This window comes from Pezoporus flaviventris, unplaced genomic scaffold (genome assembly GCF_033815535.1).
Source record: "Pezoporus flaviventris isolate CSIRO_AGI_PZ_B2104156 unplaced genomic scaffold, CSIRO_AGI_Pfla_v1 ptg000059l, whole genome shotgun sequence".
NCBI lineage: Eukaryota > Metazoa > Chordata > Aves > Psittaciformes > Psittacidae > Pezoporus > Pezoporus flaviventris.
In genome coordinates, this window is record NW_026892607.1 from 2,161,700 (window position 1) to 2,184,977 (window position 23,278).

A 23,278-nucleotide genomic window follows, 5' to 3' on the forward strand; every position below is an offset into this window, starting at 1 on the left:
CAGGGATGGGGCAGCCACAGCTTGAAAAGCAAAACCAAAAGGGAGCTCTCTGTTGGCTCGTTTCCCGTTCTCATCCCAGCTGTGGCTATGTCACCTTCTCCAGGAGGCTCCAGCACTGCCAGGCTCAAAGGCACTGCAGGACAAGGCTGCTCCTATCCATATCCAGGCACGTTGCCTCCTGAGCCAGGGCTAGGCAGGCTGGGGTACCCCAGTGGTTTGCCAAGCTCTGCACCTCCATTCAGCTTTCAACACCTCTGCAGTGGGTGGGAGCGTTAATGCTTCATAGGAAGGTGAAACTCATGCTTTGGGGCAGGAATTGTTCCTCAGCTCCATCTAAACCTGCCCTGGGGCAGCTTGAGGCCGTTTCCTCTTGTCCCATCCCCTGTTCCTTGGGAGCAGAGCCCAGCCCCTCCTGGCTCCATCCTCCTGTCAAGCACTTGTAGGCAGCCATCAGGTCCCCCCTGAGCCTTCTCTTCTCCACACTGAACCCCACAGGTCCCTCAGCCCTTCCCCATCACACTTGGGCTCCAGCTCCGGTGCCCTGTATGGATTTAGGAACTGAAGAACAGAGACTGAAGGCAGCTGCCCAGGATCCTGCTTCCCCAAGGCCGAGTAAAGTTCCTATGAGAAGCATGAAGAGTAGGAGCAGCAGCATTCCAGGTACCAGCGCTGGCCATCATGCTGTGCACTTGAGGGCTCCTCTGCAGCAGAGACCATCCCAGACGCCTGTTCTTGCATGTCCCACCTGCCCTGGGCAACACAACAGCCATTCCCCATCAATCCAGCGTGGTCCCTGCACCTACCTTCAGCTCATCTGCAGCAGATGCTGCCTGGGACTCTCCCACATGCACCAAAGGATCCTGCTCGTACCATAGATGCAGCAAAGCTCCTTCATGACTGGTACTGCAGGAGGAGAACATTTACCCAGCTGCAGGAGCACTTGGCATGAGCTCACCTCAGACAGCAGGAATCGTGCACTGAAGGGAAACAACTCCCAGTGTGCCAGTAAATGCACATGACAGTATCTTGAGAGGGGCAGGTATTCATAACACAGCACCCACAGTACCACTGCCAGCAATGTATCCTCCTCCCTCCCACCCCCATCCCTAACACAGATGTAAAAGCCGTGATCTCCAGGCTCCCAATGAAACCACATGTGAGGAGGCTTTGCAGCAGCTCTGCAACACAGCCCCACTCACTGGGGGCTGCATCCTCACTGCCACAGCCAAACTGGACCACGCTCAAGGTCACCGCTCAGACAGGACCGCAGGAACATGCACGTCCACATGGAAACAGCTTTTAGAAGCAGCCCACAACTGATCTGCAGAGCAGCCTTTGAGAAGGGCCTGTAGGGACAGGCCAAGGGGAATGGCTTTAAGCTGCCAGAGGGGAGACTGAGCTGAGCTCTTAGGCAGAAGCTCTTCCCTGTGAGGGTGCTGAGGCGCTGGCACAGGGTGCCCAGAGAAGCTGTGGCTGCCCCATCCCTGGCAGTGCTCAAGGCCAGGTTGGACACAGGGGCTTGGAGCAAGCTGCTCTAGTGGAAGGGGTCCCTGCCCGTGGCAGGGGTTGGAGCTGGAGGAGCTTTCAGGTCCCTTCCAACCCAAACCCATCCATATCCTATGATGTTCATCCTGGTCTGACACGGCCCAGCAGGACTGCCCATGAAAAGGCACATTAAGCAGCAATGGTCATGTTGTCCCCACACGCTTCCCTCCCGCTCCACATCATGGCCCTGCAAGTGCTGCACAACCTTCAGGCACTTCCTTAAAGAATGGACAGAAGGGAATCTTCCTTGTCCTCCATACACGGTAACAGGGATCCTGCAGTTTGTCAAGTACAAATCCCGAGCACAATCAGACATGGGCTATCTCCAACTGCTGAACTGAAAGCAGTAAAACTGATCCCATACCCTATTTACCTTCACCCACTAAAGAATGTGCCAACAAAACAAAGCTCCCTCACCTCTTGGTGTCACAATGACCTTTGTATCAACGGCTGGGGTGAAGATCAAGCAGCTCAAGAGCCCTTATCAGTAACTACAGCCAAGCTACACCCTGGGGCAGTGAACTGAAACCTCAGCTCACGCTGTACCGTCCGCAGAGGGCATCAGCAACAGCCCAGCTCATCCCCTGTCCTGCAGTGCACCCCAGCATGCAGGTTTGCTGCTCCTGGCCAAGAGGAAGACATCAACAGCCATACGACCACCAGCACTGAGACACCACACACACGTCACAGCCCCACAGCACACCAAGCTGTAATCCTGCTGAAATACGGGAAGAGGAAATACCCTTGAGCTCCTACCTGCTCTCTCTTCCAGTTCAATCCAAGGTGCATTATCCTCTGCAGCCCTGCAAACCTCAGTCCCTGAGCAGAAGCAGCAGCCATCAGGCTCCAGCCACATGGAGCCCCACACAGCACTGCTAGGAGCAAACCCCACACTGCTCTTAGCGTGAGCTCAGAACACAACAGCTCCATTAGTCTACATCCTCACCCTGTTCTGAATGTCAGGTGTTTCACCTGTGATAACAGTGTATGGAAGGAGATGAAACTACCCCAGAGCAGTCTCTGGCAAAGTGAAGCACAATTCCTCACATCCACCCAAGGCCACTCACACCATCCACAGGAGATTTTGCCAGGTCCCAGCTCTGTCATTTCAGCTGGTTCCAAGGTTTGGTCTCCAGCCTGGTAACAGACATCTCCCACCTGGGAACATTGGCTCAGTGGCACTCAAATGCAAACACTTCACTTGGACTTGGTTCGGGGATCCCAGACAACAGAACTCCATTTCTGTGCTCTCCATACCCAACCTGGCAAGAGGCTTCCAGCTGGGCAGCACGGACAACTCAGGACCTCAAGTCAGCTGCACACAACCAAATTAGAGACTTACTGCCAAAGAAAGGTATTAAAACACACAGAAGGCCAAAGAAAGCACTCCTTTGTCATTCACCCATCTTTGCACAGGCCTTCAACACGCAGACGTAACACTAGAGCACATTTTCTCCTTGCTCTTCATGTCTCCAGATAAATCACCCCATAGGACTTCATGCAAGTCCTACTCCAACTCCAAAAAACAAGTAACACTGTTAGTAAGACAACAACCAAACCTAAGTCTCCAAGTAAGGACAAATTACTGTTTTCCCCTCACTCAGGTTACATCCCCAGAATGAGTATTGCATTTGGGTTTTCAAGTGCAGGACCCAGTGCAGCAGGGACGTGCACTTGGCACAGGACACCACAGCACTGGGACACTCAGCGCTTGCTCCAATGCACCTAAGCCTGGCCTGGAAGCTGTTACCTGGCCAAGGCAGAGCACAGGAGCATACAATCCAAAGGGAATGTGGTCCTTGTGAGGACTTTAGGAAAGAAGCAGGTTAGCAAATGCTGGAAGTGTCAGCTTTAGGCATATGTCCTGCGTTTATTAAAACAAGAGCGTGGCTATGCAAAAACCAATCTCCACAGGCAAAAGCCATTACAGTCAAGAGTGGTCTCAACTCCTCCAACTGCAAACAGCATAAATCACACCGACTTCTGGTGGTTCAGAAGTATTCATGTCCTTTCCCACCCAGCTAACACTCACATTTATTCATCAGTCTCATTTCCTCCCAGCATCAGTGGTATTCAATCTGTAAGATGAACTTTCATGCTCCAGCCTTGCCATTCAAAAAGCCAATCGGCACCACGTGCTTTTCCTTCTCTCCAGCTTTTTCAGCTTGTTGATTGTAAAAAGGTCTAGTCCTCTGGATTTGGTGTGACAGCAGAAGTAGCAAGCAAGAGGACTGAAAATGTTACTAAAGAGCAAGCTCATTCATCATAAATAAGCTACTCGGAAAAGTCCATCCCTGGCAATGGAAACCCCTGGGCACTATCACCATGGGCAGACTGGCCCTTCTGGGGCAGAGAACCTAGATGAACCACTCTTCACCTCAGTGGTTTCATTTCATCTCCGTGTGTTTTTCATGACATTTTTAAAAGAGCATGAAAATAAACCTTTATTTCAGTTCACACCCACCAATATTAAAGATAAATGTTCACAGTTTTAGTTCTTGACACAAATGGACTGAAAGAGGCAAATTTACATCTATCAGAACAGCAGACGGACCCATTGTTAAGTACAAGCTGTCTTGAAAATCAGATGTGCCATTTGGGAGACCGCTCTATGCTCCACAGCAGGAGAAGGGGAAGCTTCTGAGCAAGCCCAGCTAGCAGGGCCCAAACCCATGCACCGGCTAGCCCAGAACTCATCTGCAATGTAAGCTGAATGGCAATGGAAACAGCAAAACACAGCTTGGGTTAAGGAGGGGAAGGTTTATGTCACAGAGAAAGCTTTTCCTTAAGTGTGTTTCTGCACATCAAGGTATTTGTTTGTTATCCAAGGTGTCCCCAGTGCTGGAACTGCAGCACATTCTACCTTACCACAAAGGGAGAGGGAAGAGGAACAATTCAGTGCTGGACCTGCAGCAGCTCCCACGCTGAGCACCTGGGTAGTATCAGCAGAGAAACGAACCAAGAGATTTTGATACCATCCACTGTTTGAAAACTTGCCTCCTTCTCACAGCCTGGTACTTCAAACTAGAGGTGAGTGCACTAAAACCTCTAATGCAATGGTATTAACAGCGGTTTACAACAAAAACTTCTGTAGAAAACAGTTCAGAGAAAGCAAGCCAGCTGAACACCACAATTAAGGAGTCTGGTATTTCATATTCAAAGGTCTCCAATACTTTTTGCCTGTCCTGTACAGCTTTTAAAAAAATAGGGCATTACCTTTTGTTTTCTATCTACCTAGTTAAGAAACTACAAATATGTTATAAGCTGTCCAAAGTGTAAAACATTAAATAAAACGAGAAACCTGTTTCTACTCTCCTAACAAATGCTGCAGATAAAAACCCTTAAGAAACCCTCTTGATCAGTCAGTCTCTCAACTCCTTTTTGCGTCCTGAAGTGGCGATGTTCCTGTCACAGGGATTAAATTAAACCTACGGTGAATTTCTACAGGGGTAGGAAGGGTTTCTTACAATCTGAAAAACATTCATTTGTCAGCTAGCCATCGGGTGTCCAACACTGCACAGAGCCAAGCACAGCTCTGAGGGAGAGGCTAAGCCCTGGGGGTTTGGTTTGCATCTATTTAGTTGCAATCGCGCACACACTGCGACGTTCCCATCTGGAATGGGAAAGCAAAACTTCCTCCTGCCAGAGCCAGCCATGGCTGGCGGGTTCTTCTTCTGAAGACCTGCCACTGCTGGAACAGCGCTGTGAACGCATCAGGGGCTGATGTACCCATGTCAACACTGCTGCTCGGTTCCAGCTCCCAGCCGGAGTCCGGATGGACTAACCGGAGCAACAGCTACCACCTTCCCCCCCTCCCAGCTCCAGCAACAGCAGATCTCCATCTCCAGGGTATCCCCTCAAAAGAAAAAGCATCAGTAATTTAAAAACTTTTTTTTTTTTTTTCCAACAAAGCATCTTGTTCTGTTGAAGGGAGGAGGAGGAGGGAACAGAAGAAAGGTAAAAGGGGCGAGTGAAAGGTGTAATACATTACTTGTTAAAAACTGGCTGAAGACCAATTATCCACACGTCATTGCTGGATCAATACACAGGTATTTCACTATAAACCAATGTGCTTTGAGTCTTTCCTCACGTATCTGCTATCAATTTTGTATAAAGATTTTCTGCATTAACAAACTACCAAACGTAGGTGAAAAATGACTTTTTTTTCCAAGTCTGAAAGCAAGGATTAATCCTAAAGTACTCCAGGAGCTGGAATTCCATACAGCACTAACAGTCGGCCAAATTAAAATTCCACATGTTCCAAAAGACCATGGGGCTGATAAGAATCTGCTCAACAGGAGTTCAGGAAATGGAAATAGTGTGCAAGAATTAAAACCCAGTTTGAATTTTTTTTTGGGGGGGGAAATGTCTAAAATCCTGAATAAACCAAATAAAAACCACAAATGAAGTGAAAGCTTTTAACTGGTACACACTGTTCACACCTATATTTCAAGTTTGGAAACGCATATTTTCAAGCAGCAATACAAAAAAGTATCCATGAAGAATGCATAATCTCTGAAAAAATTATGAAAACATCCCTGCTACCATTACATTTCTAAATACAAAACTGACTACCATATTGTTGCTTCTGTGTAGCGAGAGAAGTTCATTTTCAAAACAGATAAAATTCAGTCTTTAGGTGTGAATGGTATGAATGACAGTCTCTTTTTTTTTTCTTTTTTTTTCTTTTTTTTTTTTTCTGTTTTGTTTTTAAATTTCTTAGTTGTTTAGGATCCTTAAGCATGCAAGCCTCGGAGAGGAAGGCCCGACGAGGGCAGGGGTGGCTTATGACATCCAGTTTAGGACAGAGCTGGGAAAGCCTCTGGGTCATCTACATCAGGAGCAGAAGCACTTGACTGAAAGAGAAACATCAGAAAGTTATTACCTGCAGCAGCATCAAGCTCTACCATGATTCTGATTCTTCATACAGCACCAAGCCCTTGCACTCATCATGCTGAACGGATCGTATTCAGAGCAGGGAATATCAGGATGCAAAGAGTCTAGCACTGGAAAATTACTGCAAGAGCAATCTTTCCCCCTCCATCATAAGCAACTTTTTTATTCCAAGGACTATAAAGTCTTTTGTACTACTTTCTGAATCAAAGCTACATGAACAGGCATTATAGGCAAACAGACCATGCTTGCACATGGTTATCATACAAGGTTATAAGTCTTTTTCCATTCTTAGACACCCCTACATATGGGCTTACACTATAGCACCAGCACATAGCCATTAATTCTTACCAAGGGACACAAGTGTTACAGAAAAGGCCAGTTTGTAGCACAAGTTAGATTTCACATGTTGTATTTCCCCCCAGTCACAAACTAGCTGTTGATAGAGAGTATTTCTGGGCCAACCTATCCCCAGAAATTCATACACTGACCAAGAATCAACTCAGCACTTCCCAGAGTTTTATAAAGGCTCTGCACCACACCTGAAACCAGTGCTGCAATGCATTGCAGAAATTAAACGGCTTAGAATACTCTTCCCTTTGTCCGTGAAGGATGTGGAAGAGCCAAGACAGTGGCATTTCCTGTAAACATACTCATTTCTCAAGAGATATATTTAAATCATTCTGAAAAAGTTGTATCAACACCTAGAGGCAAGACTGAGACACTGCAGAAGCACCCAGCCCACAAGCTGGAGTTAAAAAGGAATAGCAGGGCCTTAAGCCTATTAAGATATAAAGCCTTAGTATTGCCAGTTGCTCATTCCACCAAAGCAGAAAGCAAGTCAAAAAAGCCAATCTACCACAGAAGAAGTTACAGTCCCTGCAAGAAGAGGAGGAGAATCTTGTTTGCAATTAACACAAGTACCATCAAAGATCACTAACCTGGTTGGGTGTGTGGATCACGTCAAACTCCTTCACCAACTGGAAGGAAATAAGCAAAGTTAAAGTAAGTTGCAGGAAACTGTTTAACCACTTTATGACAGCATTCTTGAAGCAAGATGCTTCATGTATCAGTGAAACAACTCAGAGCAAACACCACCATTTAACTTCAACTCCTTAAAACTCTCAAAAAGAGTTTTCCAACTACTAACCCCAAAACTTGAAGTAATCCAGTGTGAAAGAGGAATGTCCCAGAAGAGACAAAATTGATTAAGTCTGGTCTATGTGAGGAAGGCCACACGACACAGACTGAACTCATTTTTTAGTAACCACATGGTTATATGCATTTAAGCCAAATAAGTGATCCATAATAAATCCAATCTTTCCTGTAGCTATACTACAGCACTTCAATTTCATGTGTGCCCTCCCTAACCGCATTCAGTACTTTTCTTGAGTATATCCTTAGGACTCTCAGACTAGGAGTGAAAAACCCTACTGCAGATTAGAAAAACAAAAAAAGCATGAAGAGTCTGATTTCCACAGAAAAACTCCTTAACCACTCAAATTCAAGCAGGTGTAAAAGCAGTCTTTCCCTCCCAGTAGGTCACAGTGCAGATATACCATCCTGATGGTGTCTGAAAACAGCTCCAGCACTTGCAGTTCTGCTCTGGCACACACACAGGTTATCTCACAGTACATCCATGTCCATACTGAAGAGTCATTTTTGGGGTTTGGATACAAAGATGGACACTTTCTTTAAATCCAACCTACTCCTCACCTTCCCTTTTTTGTGTTTAATAAAAACCATTCATCCTTCTGTCCTAACAGCAGCCTAGTTTAAGGTAAACTTGTAAGAACAGACGCTTGGTTTTAAAAGGTGGTGTCTGTTGTCAGAGCAACTGCCCAGAAATAAGACACCTAAAACTGCATGTATGAAAACTGTAACAACAACTGAAACTAAACTCCTCTGCAGCTAAAAGCTGCAGCCTCTTACCTTGTCAGTTCTGCCTCCACGGCTGGCCCTGCCACCACGTCCTCGACCACCCCGTCCCCCTCTGCCACCGCGTCCGGGGCGGCCAAGGTCTCCAAAGTTGATCTCCAGCTGGGATGTAATATCATTTGCTGGCTTGCGGAAGTGATGATCCATTACAGAGTCCTCAGCATGAGCCTGAAATGAGGGTTTCTTCATGAGTCAGGAAAAAACATCACCAACGGAACCCTTCCATCTGTAGCTGCACTCTTACCACCACAGCGTATGTGCTCACCTCCAAACGCACCCTCAAATTGATGACTGATTGACTGATTCAAGTTAAAAATGCAGGAATCGTTAGGAGTCATGTTATACCACTTGTGCAAACAACAAAACCACAGGCAGGTAGTTAAATAAGCACCGGAGCAAACGGGTATCTTGCATTTCCATAATTCAGGGAACACGTATAGGCTTATATGAGACTAAACTATCACCGAGCCAGCACAGAACCTCATTTTCTAGCACTTTTCCCTTCATATTCCCAGAAATCTTCAAGTTCTGTTAAGTTCGTTTCATTCTTTTTAAATACTTACTTGATAAGCCATCTTTATTTTGCTCAATGAGTACTTTACACTTCCTCATTTTCCTCAACCCCATATCACAGAATCCCACACACAGAATGTTTGTGCTGGAAGGAACCTTAGAGCACATCCAGTTCCAACCCCCTGCCACGGGCAGGGACACCTTCCACTAAGGCAGGTTGCTCCAAGCCCCGTCCAACCTGGCCTTGAACACTGCCAGGGATGGGGCAGCCACAGTTTATGAATATATAGATACTTAACACCAGGGAGATGGCAAGAACCCCTCACTGGCTTGCACCAGCCCTATCAAACAGCACAGGAGGCAAACACAGTTCAAACACAATGTAATTGAGACAGCTGAAACATTAATGCTAGAACAGAGAACCAGACTCAGTAAATGCACTGCAAAACATGAGTCTCATCACCTCTGCCATGACACAACATTGTCTTGCAGCTGGTTGTTCACAGTGCATTCGAGACTTGAGGAGCAAGGTGTGTACATCTAATACCATAAATGCTGTTAGTCAGGACACTGGAATATTTCAATTACACCGAACACACAAACAACAAAGTGTTTTTAAAGTAATTATTTTTCCTATTTTGTATAAATAGGTTTTCCATGTGGTGGGTCAGGTTTTGGCACCTTCACAGATGAAAACTGGATGAGACCAAGGGTTTAACTTTCTTTCCCTACAAGCCCCCAACTTCTGGCACAGCAATTACCAATTTGCCTGTTTTTCTCCTACAGAAGTGCAACGTGCAAGCTGAAGCCTCCTAACTTACTCTTCTTGTGGTGCAATTACACAATATGCTGACTTTCAAAGGCAACATATTGTGCAATTAAGCCCCACAGTCTTTAATTACTGTTTGTGGATCCTCCACGAGGCAGCCAATGGATACACAGGTCTGCATCAAAAGGCTGAAAGCTGCTTTCAGGGATTCCATGAGTCAGTCCCAAGCATCAAGGATGGACAAAGCTATAAAGACCCTTCTCCCCCACCAAACTAATTACACCTTTCTGTGCACAGCTGTACTTGTGACCTTCACAATGTCCTGCAGCTGGATCAGGCACAATGAGAAATAGCCCTCCATGCTCCTTTATTTCAAACTTGTTTCACTGGGATGTATTCCATGTGACAACCAGATTCCATCCACTCCTGATTATATAGACTTGAGTCTCCCTCAGATCTCCTTTCCAAACTGGGGAAGTAAGCCTAAGCAAGTTATTTCTCAGAGAAAAGTCATTCCACTCCTCAGCCTGACTACTATTTGTAAACCAGCACACAATACCTTCTGTTACAGCTTTGATTCTTTTCTTACTACTTAGTGTTTTATCTACAGTTTTGATCACTGACTGCACTTTCAGCTTACTGGGAGTTATGACATTCTCTTCTGTGAGACACAGTAGCAGTGGGCTTGTACATTAATCCTGTGCATTCCCTTCCCTACGTTTACTGCTTACAAAAGAAACACTAAAATCCACCAAACCCATTGTATTTTCACAACTTAACTTTGTTTTAACCACCAAACCTACAAATAGTAAATTCTGTACATAACCTGACAACTTCTTTATCCAAAGTAACTAAGGCTAATTGAAAACACCAATAAAAGACCTGGCATATTCTCCTCATCCACTTCTACTGCTCTGGTGACAACAGCCACAGACACACTGCACAAATTGCATACTCTGAATCATCTCTGGAAGCATTTCATTGTTATGTATTGGCAACTCTCAGCAGTGCTCTGATCTAACAACTGATAGCTTCTTGAAGGTTTTGCTGCACTTACAGGTCTTGGGGAAGGCTGTCAAAAGTTAGGAACAAACTACTACAGGAAAGGGGGCCAAAGCAGACAGCAAGATACAGAAAAACAGCAGTAATGACAGAAAATAAAGACTCATGACAAAAGCATTCATGATAAGGTTTGAATTCAGCTCAGTTAGGAGCAGGGATATTGAAGGGTCCTATATGGTGTAAGTTAGACAACAGGCATGGACAGAAAAGCTCTGTATTTTATCTACTTGTAGTCTCTATTTTGGTAACTTTTGTATATCCAGACCTCCGTTTCAGAAGGGGGTCTTATCAAAACACAGGTATTACTGGTTAGATATAAAGGATCAGTACCTCATTTGACTCCAGCAGACTCCCCTGCATTTCTGTCATCGCCTTTGTCTGATGAAAGTTGCGTGTCCACGCCAAAGTGACAAAAGGAACAAAGGGAGAAAACAAAAGAAATGAGACTCAACTACATACAGAAACAACAGGTAATAAGGTCACACGAGCTTGCTGGATACAGATGTCACTGAGCACGTGGAACAGCTGAAGGATGTCAAGGAGAAGGAGATCAATAGCTGTGCAAGCATCCAGAGAGACTGGAAGATGGACTAGACCACAGGCACAGAGACAAAGAGAGATCTCAGACTGATACCAAAAGAGTTCAACACGAGCTGCTGACAGCTTTAGTATAAACCATGCATGCAGGATGATCTCTAGCACCTCAAACCATCAGGCACAGCACTGGACAGATAAGAAAGTGGGATGTTTAAAACTGCTGCTAATGAAAAAAGATTCCTGCACAGCCTTGATTCAAGAGTCATTCTCCAAATCTGGAGAAGATGAACTGTTCTCTTCCAAACCATGTCTCTCAGCCTCCCATTGCAGCCTCCTCTAGAGAAGCAATTAGATTAGCAAGAAAGTATGAAGGCACAGGAAAGAGGCACAGCAGAGCAGATACATCAGGTAGGACCTCATCTACTATCAAGTCTTTCCAGGAGACTTGCATCCAGCTTTTGGAGCAAGCTTCAAGATCTCTCCACAATATAACTCCTTCCCAAGTTTTGTTCAGCTGCACCAGGAGAACTTACAAGACCGAAGCCACTAAATCAGCTGCTGAGAAGGAAAAGAGAGGACCTCTTTTATGGCATAACCCAATCTCCTAGAAAGAGTCTCATTAGATTAGGGCTGTCATGACACATGGATTTTATATTAAAACAGCAAGAATCTGAGACAGTATTAAGAGATCGTTTTATATAAAGCATTCCTTTCTAGTAACTGTATAGCAAATGTGGAAAAGAGAAGAGACCTCAGACAGGGTAAAGTGTTTCACCCCTCAATGAAGAGCACAAGAATGAAGAAGACAGGGCTTTCACAAGATTAGGGCAGATGAACAGTACCAGATCCTCAGACTCACTTTTCCCAAGGTCTCCTAGAGCATCCTCCCAGTAGTTCTCAAGCTACAGGGATGAGGGTGGTCATCACAACAATTCAAATACACAGGGTCCCACTGTGCTTTTTCAGCCATAAGGTACAGAACACTGGGACTGAAATCCCGAATTTACTTATAAACCAAGACACTTCCACACATCAACTCCTTCATAAATAAGAATGAGAGAAGCCTTACATCAACCTTAACTTCATGACTCATAAGTATGTCCAAGAGGACAAACAGGAAAAGAACAGCACGTGATTGGTAGGTTTTGTCCGTAACTTCTGAATATTCCACCTAAACCTGCTCACAAAGGAGCCACAGCAAAGGCTTTCTCAAAACCTGTATTACAGAGCTGTTGAGCCAAACCCCCCCCATGCTTCTTCCTACAGGATCAGGGAACAATGAGTAAGTGAAATGGGGAAACACATCCACTGGACACACACCAAAACCAGGGTGAAAGCACCTAGATTTAAAGGCAATATCTCAATTCTATGCTTACATAGCAAGAAGCTGTTAGCATCTTAAGTGATAGTGTTAGAAATAAGCGACTCATTTCTTTAAGGAGAAGTCAATCAACACACCTCTCAAACAGAACAATCTAGTAACCATCTCAGTTCTTCCACGGAAGCAATGTGATTAGTTATTCTCACTGGGTTTGCGTGGGGTTTTTGGAATTGACTACCAATGTGTTTTCAAATGGAAAATACAGTACAGATCCTTCTAGCTTTGAAATCGAGAATATCACCATGTTCTTAACATGCTTGTATGTTAAAAAGACTGTCTTCAGCTGACTAAATGCTGATTTTACATTTTTTAGAGGGACTGAGGGAACTTGAAAGACAAAAGGTTTAGCAAATCTTAGTCAAGTACAGAACAATTTATGTTTAAATATAGTCTTTTAACATACAGCACCATTAAGTCTAAATCCATTTTCCTTTTCTACACAAGCCAGAGAAAGCAGTATTTAATGAACACTTCACTGAACAGCTTAAGGTAAACACAAAGATACACAATCATTTAAAGAACTAAAGAACTTACACAGCAAGGCAAGGCAAGAAAATAGCATGACTGACAAAGTCAAACCCATTCTAAGTTCAATGAGACTGGAAATGGGAGTTTTCACTGGAGAGCACTGAGTAATGCCTCCCCCTCAGTATTGTGTCCCCAGCTTACAAGAAAACACTGACAAGGTGTGAAAAAGCAGAAATAGATATTAGCAGACCAAACAGAACACTACTTCAAAGGCAGTCAGAACCATCTGGTACACAAAACTGCAGGCCACCCATATCTTAAGTGGGCCACTGAATACATTACAGTGCTAAAAACAAAGATTAAAGCAGCCCTGCATTAAAAAACAGAGCTCTCAGCACCTCCCTTCCTTCTGAAGTGAAGGTTTTGTCTCTCCTTGCCACTATCTTGGAACAGAAGAATGAAAATCTTGCAATGACTGAAGTATGTCTGAGAAACTCCAATCCTACAGCAACCATGCTGAACATCACTGAAGCATACCAACACATCACCTTGACCCTCAAAAGCTTCAAGGAGGGCTGTCTATGTAATATTACAAAATGAGAAGATACCCATGTTACAAAGGTAACATACACAGTTCAGATACTAAGGTGTCTAAGACATGACCAGTATTTCTTCAATCTTACGCTGTGTTTAGCAAGCACCAGAAGCCTGTGTACTGCATAAGACAAACAGATGCTAAATAACACAAGCCTTCTTAAAAAAAAAAAAAAAGGAAAAAATGCAGATAAATTTGATTTTGACAACCCCCTTTTAAAATGCTCACCAAGAAGCTCTCCTTACAAAGTTACCTGCCCAGACGCAGCGGTATTCCAGCCTTATCCCTAGATTGTATCACAGTATACACCAACCTAAGCATTGTTTAACTGCTAAAACGGACCACAGTAAGAATGTCTACATGAGATAAATGCTGTTGCCACTTCACAAGCTTTCAGCTACAGGTCAGCGTCTCAAAGAATGAAGCTTCCACTCCAAGAAGTGCACATCAATGGCAAAACCTACACAATCTGGATACTAGCAAGTATTAAAAACCACTTTACCTCCTCGCTCTTTGACTTGTGAAGAACAAATCCTTTTTTCCATTGCCCATCAGCACCCTCATTTGGTTTACGGATGTTGAACTCAACTTTTGCACGATCCTTACTTTGAATTGCTTTCCACTCATCCAGGGTCATTTCCTTAGGGCCTTCTTCCTTAACTTCTTCAACCTCATTCTCTCTGCAGTAAATTCATGGATTATTGGTCATGACTTACAGAACTCACATTCTAGATACAACAAATTCAAAATCAGTTTTTATTTGTAAGTAGATTATAAAAGCCTGTCTAGTATTTAGCAGTTAAGAGGTTTATATATGAAAACTTATCTCCTTTAGCCACAGTGCCAAAAACATATCACAGCCAAACAGACACCTCTAAGCAACTAAATGGTGAGCACAGCCCCATGATGTCTATTCTCCACATAAATGACAATTTTCTTTACAAATATGAAGGCCTAACTTGTGCAATGGACTTGTTTGGAGCTTCCTCCTCCCCCCCCCTTCTTTGAGATACCTGTCCCCCAGAGGTTCAAGTTAAGGCAGTGAGAAACAGCTTGTTCTCACCACAGTTTTCAAGCTCGTTAGTTTTTTAAGTAATAGGATTTAATCAGCTTTGGATATCCTGCTTCCTTTATTGAGCCAAAGACAATTGGCAATTTCCTATCTAACTGAAACTGTTTTTACTTTCAGCTAACTGGAAAAGAACAAGAGCATACAACTTAACTACTTGTAGAATGTATCACCTCATTGTAAACTTTTGGGGCCCCTACCTTCTGCCAAAGAGCTATTTTTATGTAAAACACACGCACACTATGCTCAATAACAGACCATGTTCCAGCTACAGAGGCAGTCAATCCTGTAGTCACTCTTTTGTGTGTTTATGCAACTGAATTTCTGATTTATAGAAAACTAGTCCCATGTATGTAACGCAAAAAGATCATGAAAGCCTCAACCTAAGAGGAAAGGTCTTCATTTTGTAGCCATGAATTCTGATGTAATAATGCAGAGGTTTTAAATGAAAACAACTCTATTTCCATCATTTTCTATTCTGTCCTACAGAATATTTTTTTACATGGTATATATTCAGAAGGTTTTTTGCTGTTCAAGGCCAAGATACTACATCTCAGCATTCTGTACGTTTTACTGCAGTAAAACATCCTACAGTTCTCCTGAAGCATTTGGGTTAGATCCACACCAAAACAGCCAACTTGAAACTAACCCACGTAAAGACACTTTCCTATAAAGATAACTGATGGCTTACAACAGACTTGCCATGATTGAAACTAAGAAGTCTGCATTTTCTACAGATCTGAGGAAGCACCAGCACACTGCTACTGATAAAGGTCCAGGAAATACTGCAGTCAGAGCAAATTTAATACATCCAGCTTTCCAATACATGTAACTTTTTCAAGGACTAGCTAGCTTGCATTTCCTGATCAATGCTCAAGCTGTATTTCCTTACAAATTCTCATACTACTTCTGTATACAAGCTGATCTTAACCTTGGACCACCACAGCCTTGGAGAGTAACACTTAGTCTTCTTTTAGTTAAGCTAAATCCATTTCTTACTCTCTATGGAGTAATTGCACTTTCTTTAAAACTCAGCAAAGTCATTAATGAGGAAACCAAGCTCCAGCAAACTGCAAATTAGAAATCTTGTGCAAACAAGTGTTTCAAAATTCATCTTCTCTGCCCTTCTCTTTTGAATCCATCATAAAGCACATCCCTCATTAAAACATTTTACTGTACTATGCTACCATCAAAATTTGTATCATGCTTTTACATCAACTCTAAGTGTCACGTTCTCATTCTGTTTTTCTAGTTACTCTATTTCATTCATCCAATCACTGGATGTATGAGGTGTCCAAGTGGAATGAGAAGCAATCAAGTGGGATACAACCTTCCTTCCAGAGGCTGGTCACACTGTCTCAACAGTGGGTTTGAAGAACTAAGCTTACAAAAAAAGTTGCCCCTCCGCTGGCAGAGGAACATCTTGTCCCTTTTGTTTGGTGGTTCTACCTAATAATGAGCACAGATGCTTCTGGATTTGGTATTTAGGAGATGCAATCCCCAGACCCTAAGCGTATTAAAACCGATTATTAATGATTAAATTTGAAAGTGACCTAAGAGCCTGCATGACACTAATGAACAGTTTTAAGATAACATTTTTTAGACACACAGACTTTAAAAGAGACAGTTGTTCAGCAGCACTGTGCATAATTTCCTATCTGCTAAAGAAAGCAGAATCTGGCTTAGGTAAAAGAGAAGCAGGAATGAGTCTTAGAGGTTAAAGGCAAAGTAATGCTGTCTCTGAAGCAAAGAGCGTTAGGAGGAGTGGTACTCACTTATTTTCAGAATCAGCAGGCGGATGCTCCTCTCCCTCTGGCGTTTCCTCAGTTGCAGCCGACTGATCCAATTCACTGCAATTACATAATGTTTGGAGTTAGGCTTTTTAAGAGTTCGTCCCTCTTTAAAGCTACATAAGATTAATTACTAAGTTGCACAGTGAACTTACACAAGCCACTCTTCTTTAAAAACAACTATTTATTTAAGGATTGGTGCCCTCTGTGCTTTTTACATTCACCTTCCTAAAGGTTTCCCCCAACACTTAACTAACACCCCTTCTGAAAGCCTCCTGCTTTCAAGCACAACATGGGTTTGCGCATTCAAAATTCTGTTTTCAATGTAATACTCATAAAAAAAGCATGCATAACCTGATCTATATTGTTAAATGGTTCTATTAAGTAAAAGAGCTATTAAAAAAAAACAGCACAAGACCCTCCATGCCAAACTTCCCCAAAATCCATTTTTTAACAGCAAAGCCATCTCTTGTGTTACAAGAAATTGCTCCCTTACTACATTCTGCACAGGCTGCTTTAATAGCATAGCAAAAATTATCAAAATCAAAGGCAAAAAAGGCAGCTCAATCTTTGTATTTTGCAAGCAGTTAGAATTAACATTCTGCTAAGAGTTGTCTGAGCAATGACAGATTACTAACGTTAGCTCGTCTTTGACGGTTCCCCAGTTGTGTGATCCACTGCCACCACGCTTGTCCTCATGCTTTAGGCCGCTGAAATGTGAATGTGAAACAGAACTAACAAAACTGAGTTAACATTATAGTTTCCAGAGACAGAAATTCAAAAGCAATTATTAAAATGTATATTAATTATAAAGAATAGCCACACTAACAACGGAAAAAGTTAAAGACTTACGATCTATCACTGCCACTATGTCTGTCAAATTCACGCTTGCCACGAGAGTCAAACCCATCTCCTCTGCCCATGCCACGGCCGCGGCCACGTCCTCGCCCAAGTCCACCACGTCCACGCATAGGTCGGTCAATAATGGGTCTAGCATAGAACAGCCAAACGTGAGTATTTCACCTCCCAAAGTCTGCAACATGTTTTTTCAGGTTTTCTTTTTCTCTTTTGGGAGTTTTATTTCCTTACTTTTCCTTTGGTAATTACTGTTTGTAACTGTCCAGGCTCTAGATTCAGTGCCAAACTGTTACACCGAATAAACCCACATAAATAATAAAGCCCGCATTTTAGGATCTGGAAACAAACGCTCAGAAGGATTACTGTTTGTTTCCATCTCCTGACACTAAACTCCAAAATTTAGTGTTTATATTGTGTTATATAACTAGCTGACAAAACAATTTCCACTTAACTCACATTCATCCAACTTACTTTTAAAATGATTTTATCTCTGGCTGCTAAAATTTTAGTATTTGAACATTATTTTCAGGACACTTGAATTCTGGATCCCTCATGATACTTGAGACACTTTAAATCTTGTCTTGATGTAAGATGGCTTCTCACCTCCAGATCTGAAGCCGCTGCAGCCAAGATGAACACACCTACATGGACAACTTTTATTGGCTTGAAGTCAGCCGTATGGATTTAAGCAACAGTGTAACAGCAAACAAATCTCACGCTGCAGGCAACCGCTACACTTGGGTTCCTTTCCAGAGCTATCTGCTACATTTAGAGAGATATGGTGGGTATCAACGATTTAAAACCTATTTTCAGTTACCGCCATGGAACTGCCCATCTTCGTTCATTCCAGTCTAAAACTTAAGTTTGTATGAAAATCATGGAAAAGTGTTATGGTCTGGATGACACACGCTCTTCTTGTGACTGACAAAAACGTAATTCAAACCACTTAATTTTGAATCAATCAGCTCTTTGGTTTCTAACTTAGCAGCAGAAGGCAGGACAGCCCCTTCCTATCAAAGCTTTTTGTCATGCAAGGCAGAATTCTTACTTATCCACAGAAAATTCTCCTCCTTCTCCTTTCTCATCAGCGGGTTTGTCGAAGCGGCGCTCACGAGGAGGTCGTCTCTCCGGTCTCCTGTCAATCGGTTTGCCTTCACCCTGCTGCTGCTGCTGCTGATCAGGCCTCCTGCCAATGCGTCTTATCCCTGAAACATGAGGCGAAACACATCAACGGAATGTGGAGCTGCTCGGGGACAGATACCACTCTTAACACCATAAAACAGTACTGAAGGTAAGCTGGAACGGAAGCTTTTCTTCTAGCCTTGTGACTGGATAACCTGAGAAGCTGTAAGTCACTCTGGATATCTGATTCTTCTTATTCACATCTTTACACAGCATTTCAATCAAACTGGATTTTGCGCAAGTGCAAACTCTTACAATACTGTAAGAAACAAAACCTTTAGAGCACAGAATACGCGAGGAATCTGTGTTAAAGCAATAGGGTCAACTTTCCAAGAAGGATCAAGGTAAGCAAGATTTTTATTTCTCTCCAAAAGGTGCTTTTCAGGTAGAACAAGTGGTTTTTATTTTGATGCGCAGCAAAACAAAGTCAGCATCACCACACCAGACCCTCTGACAGCCACCCTGCTTCATCACCCCATGTCCTCCTATGAAACTGTTCTGGGCAGCAACTCAAACTCAGGCAGGTGCCACCTGTGTGCTGATGTGCAGCAGGTACTGCTCAATGACTAACAGCGTCCTCATCCACACGGATCCTCACAGTGCAATACAGCTCCTGCCAAAGACTCACCTCCTTGGGTACGTACTTAAACCAGCTTAAGAATACAGCGTGCCACTGAACCCGCCACTGCTCTTCCCCCACCCTCTATGCCTTCCAAAAGGGGCTTATTTTAAATGCTAACTTCCTATTATCTTCTTCACTTAGACATCTGAAAGATCTTAAACACAGTTTTCTTTTCTACCCATCCCCAAGGCCTGTTTAGCCTTCTTCAGAAAGATCTGGACAAGTAATTACTGCTTTGTTATGCTATTTTCTTGCCAAAATACTTAGGAATAAAGCACTAAACAAACCAAAGCTGGCTCAAGAATTGTGAATTATCTTTCGATTTTAAACCTGCCTATTCTTAAATATTTTAAAGAAATAGGTCCTGCCTAACAAGCAATGTCATATTTGGGTGGGGCTAAAGAAGTTACAGTTGTAATGATATCCAAGCCAACACACCCAAATGAACAATGTCTTCTTACCTTACAAGCTGTACTTAACATCAAGTTTGCATGACATGCATTGCTGGCTAAGTAATCTTCACTCCCTGAGGAAACCCAAGGGTTAAGCTCACTAACACCTGCTTTGAAAAGGACTCGCAAACCAAGACGACCATTTCATTTTAAGAGGTAAAGCTCAGCAAGGAGAGGAAAGCAAACAGGCCAGTGTCACATAGGAGGTATGCTGCAGAACTGGAATAAGCCTTTTGAATTTCGAGTTCAACACCCTGCTGTGCTCACAAAAACCTGGCTCCTGCTTGAAGCCAAACCAAAAATAGAAGTTATTTCTTCTTAGTATCACAAAGCTTTGAACTGGTAATTCACCAGTCAAATAACCTGCACCTTTACACAGCAGTGGAATAGTTTTTAAGTGAAATAAGAGTCAACACAAGAATCAAAACTCATTGATACTATAGCATCAAACACCTTTACGACAGTAGAACTATTGCCCCACACAAAACATGGACTTCTTTAAACTGGAAAGTGGCTTTGTTTCCTACAGTGCTCCACACACTTTCTCTGTTTCACAGCTGTAAGAAGCCATGAAATACTGATCTTCATAGTGAAGTAGTTCTCGTTCTTGAAAATGAATGTGAAAACCAGGAGGTAAACACCGACTGCTAGCCCTGCCAAAACCCCTTGTGTTGGCCAAAGCCTCTGCCCATGCTTCAGGTTTACCTTGTGAGGAACAACACCGTAATTCCGAACGTGACTAATACTTCCAGAGGACACTGGCTTGGGACAAATTACTGCATTCCTCAAATGGAAAAAAACTCTTAAGCACAAACGAACCATAAGCAGAAAGTATTGTGACACAGTTCCTAAACTCCTGCTCTCACCAATGTTTCCAAATAACGCTTGGGAGGCCACTTCCCAAAACAACTGGTATATTAAAACTTTTTCTCTCTCAAAAAGCATAAAATATGGTAGAGAATTATCCTGCAACATGCACTGCAGTAAATAATGAAGTATTAAGATGCTTTCATATAGCACCGTGTTGTTCCAAACTGGCCCCGTTTCTGGAAAACCCATTTATAGAGTTAAACTGCAGTGAGCCAGTTATTCCTTCACCCACCCGTCAACTGCTGTCACCACACTCTGACCCATTTCAAGGATTCAAATTCAATCGGTTCTGCACATTCTGACACGCAATGAAGTTTGTGCGGGATATAAGTGCCTGTCCACAACATGTGCAGACAAAATCTACCCCTCCTCGCGCAGAGCTGTGTCCTACTGTGCTCACATCTTATTAGCTTACCCTATTTATACTTCGATTCCTGTTTTCCCTAGCTTCCCGTGTAGGATGTCCTACAGGTTTACATAAACACGGTGGAGAACGCACATAACCTGTTATTAAAATACATACGCGAATCCTATCAATACTGCTCGGCAGAAAAACGACCCAGGCGAATTTTGGGAAGCCCAGGTTCTCTGCCATATATCCTGTCAAACACGCCGGGGCACCCCAAACACGTTAAGTTAGGGATGCGTCGCTGGGGTTTGATGTCTCGCCTCGCTCCTTCCCCGTGCCCCGCCGCAGAGGCAGCACCCGGGCACCCCACGCCTCCATTTTGCGCGGGCCTGGCCGGGCCGTGGGGACACACCGCCCGGCACCACGTGCGGCCGGACTGCACGGCCACGGCTGCTCCAGAGCTCCTGCTGCCCGGGGCCGCCCTTAAGGGCCACTCCGCGGCGGTGCCCCGGCGGCCTCCCCGCCATGCGCTCCCCCACGTGGGTGCGAGGCCGCCGCCCGCCGCGGGCACGGGGCTGCCGCTGCAGCCGAAGGCCCGGCCCTGCCCGGGGCCGCCCCCGCCGCCTTCCCGCCGCCGAGGGCTCCTTTGTGCGCGGCGGGACGCGGGACGCGAGGGGCGGCCTCGCGGCAGCGCCGCGGCGCTCGGCCCCCTCCGCCTCCCCCGCCGCAGCCCCCCGCGGCCCCGCTCACCCTCCTTCCGCAGCGGCGCGCCGGGCTGGCCGCTGCCCTCCTCCCGGCGGTCGGCGGCGCCCCCGGCGGAGGCGGCGAAGGGGGGCAGCGGGTTCTTGCGCTCCTTCTGGGACTCCCTGCGCAGCTGCTTGGCCGCGCTGCCGACGCCACCGCCGGCGCCCGCCTGGCCCGGGCCGCCGCCTCCGGCCCCACCGGAGGAGTTGGTCTGGGCGCCCGCCGGACCGCCGCGGGCACCGCCGCCCCCCTGGCTCCCGCCGCCGCCGCCGCTCTCTTTCCTCCGGGTCTCGGCCGCCCGCAGCACCTCGAAGGGGTCGGACTCGTCATCAAAGAGCTGGTCGAAGCGGTTGGTGACGACGCAGCCGAAGCCCTCCTGCAGGTGTCCGGGCATGATGGGCCCCCGTCGGCGGGATCCTCCTCCGATGCTGCCGGGCCCCCCGCACCCTGCTCGCTGCCGCACAAGATGGCCGGCCCCGAAGAGACCCGCTTCTCTTCCGGCGCCGGGCACATCCGGGCACCTCACCCCGCGCGGGGCACGCCGGGAATGGCAGGCGGCCCGCGCCCGCCGCCGCCCGCACCGCCCGCAGGACTACAACTCCCGGCGTGCCCCGCGCCCCCATTGTGCGGGGCGGGCGGGGCGCGGGCCCTCCCGCCGGCGCCATCGCTGCCGCCCCACGGCGGGGCTCGGACGGGCGGGTCCCCAGCGGCCTCTCGCGGAGCCCGGCCGTGGTCGATGCCCCCGGGGGTAACGGAGGGCTCTGGAAGGGGTTTGCCGGCCGCGGTGACATCAGGCCTGACGCCGTTAAGCTGCTTTATAAGCGCCTTTCTGCACTCCAGGCGCCATTCGCCCCTGTCGCATCCCGCCCTCCTCAGGAGCTGGGCGCTTTGCCTGTGGAGGACCTCCTGTCAGGGAGCAAAGCACCAGGATATGTGTACAGCTTATCTAAGGATTAAACAGTCATAGAATGGTTTTAGGTTTCGAAGGGACTTTAAAGTTCCTCCAGCTCCAACCCCTGCCACGGGCAGGGACCCCTTCCACTAGAGCAGCTTGCTCCAAGCCCCTGTGTCCAACCTGGCCTTGAACACTGCCAGGGATGGGGCAGCCACAGCTTCTCTGGGCACCCTGTGCCAGCGCCTCAGCACCCTCACAGGGAAGAGCTTCTGCCTAAGAGCTCAGCTCAGTCTCCTCAGCCTCTGGCAGGTTCAAGCCATTTCCCTTGGCCTATAATGCAGGCTGGCTGCAAGAAACTTCGGTTTTTCGTTAACTGGAGACACTAAAAGCACGCTCCGGTCTGAGTGAAAGCGTGACCTGGACACAAGTTTCATCCCTTCCTCGTTGTGTGTATCTGGATAAGCACACAAATATATGAAGCTGCTCCCTCACTTCAGCCTTCTCCTCTGTCTTGTTGCCTTATGAAAACAGGTCAAAAAAGCCTGAAGGGCCCGGAATTGGAGATGGGCATTTTGGGTGTTGGGGCCTTCCCACGCAGCCATGGGACAGCCAGCCGCACGGCAGTGCCCCGCTCAGGCACGGCAGGGTTTGTCCCCTGTCACTGCCTGCCACCAGATCCGGTGCAGAGCTGGGGAGCAGCACCCTGTCAGGTGTGTGCTGTGGTTTGGGAAGGCCATGCAGTGCCA

General features: G+C 45.7%; 1 protein-coding gene across 9 annotated transcripts; it reads right to left on the minus strand.

Annotated features, from left to right (window-relative positions):
- Positions 1-3,390: 3,390 nt before the first annotated feature.
- Positions 3,391-22,165, minus strand: SERBP1 (SERPINE1 mRNA binding protein 1). Of its 9 annotated transcripts, none has more exons than XM_061469726.1 (11): positions 21,740-22,165; positions 21,644-21,698; positions 18,467-18,623; positions 17,413-17,550; positions 17,199-17,270; positions 16,546-16,620; positions 14,204-14,381; positions 11,051-11,098; positions 8,371-8,544; positions 7,380-7,418; positions 3,391-6,401 (listed from the first exon to the last, which is right to left on the minus strand). In XM_061469726.1, exons 1-11 carry the CDS (start codon positions 22,148-22,150, stop codon positions 6,345-6,347), a joined length of 1,404 nt encoding a protein of 467 aa, XP_061325710.1. In that variant the 5' UTR covers positions 22,151-22,165; the 3' UTR covers positions 3,391-6,344. The 9 variants fall into 9 exon arrangements, with proteins under 9 accessions (XP_061325710.1, XP_061325708.1, XP_061325716.1 ...); XM_061469724.1 differs by having other exon boundaries at positions 17,199-17,294; XM_061469732.1 differs by having other exon boundaries at positions 17,199-17,294; positions 21,644-21,693; positions 21,745-22,159.
- Positions 22,166-23,278: the final 1,113 nt, after the last annotated feature.

Bases quoted from the DNA above. Each gene is read 5' to 3' on its own strand.
- SERBP1 (XM_061469724.1), bottom strand. From the start codon at position 22,150: ATGTGCCCGGCGCCGGAAGAGAAGCGGGTCTCTTCGGGGCCGGCCATC. The intron at 17,295-17,412 runs GTAAGTCTTTAA...CAGTTTTGTTAG, and splicing joins CATAGTGGCAGTGATAGATC to TTCTGTTTCACATTCACATT. The intron at 8,545-11,050 runs GTACTGATCCTT...CCCTCATTTCAG, and splicing joins GTCTGCTGGAGTCAAATGAG to GCTCATGCTGAGGACTCTGT.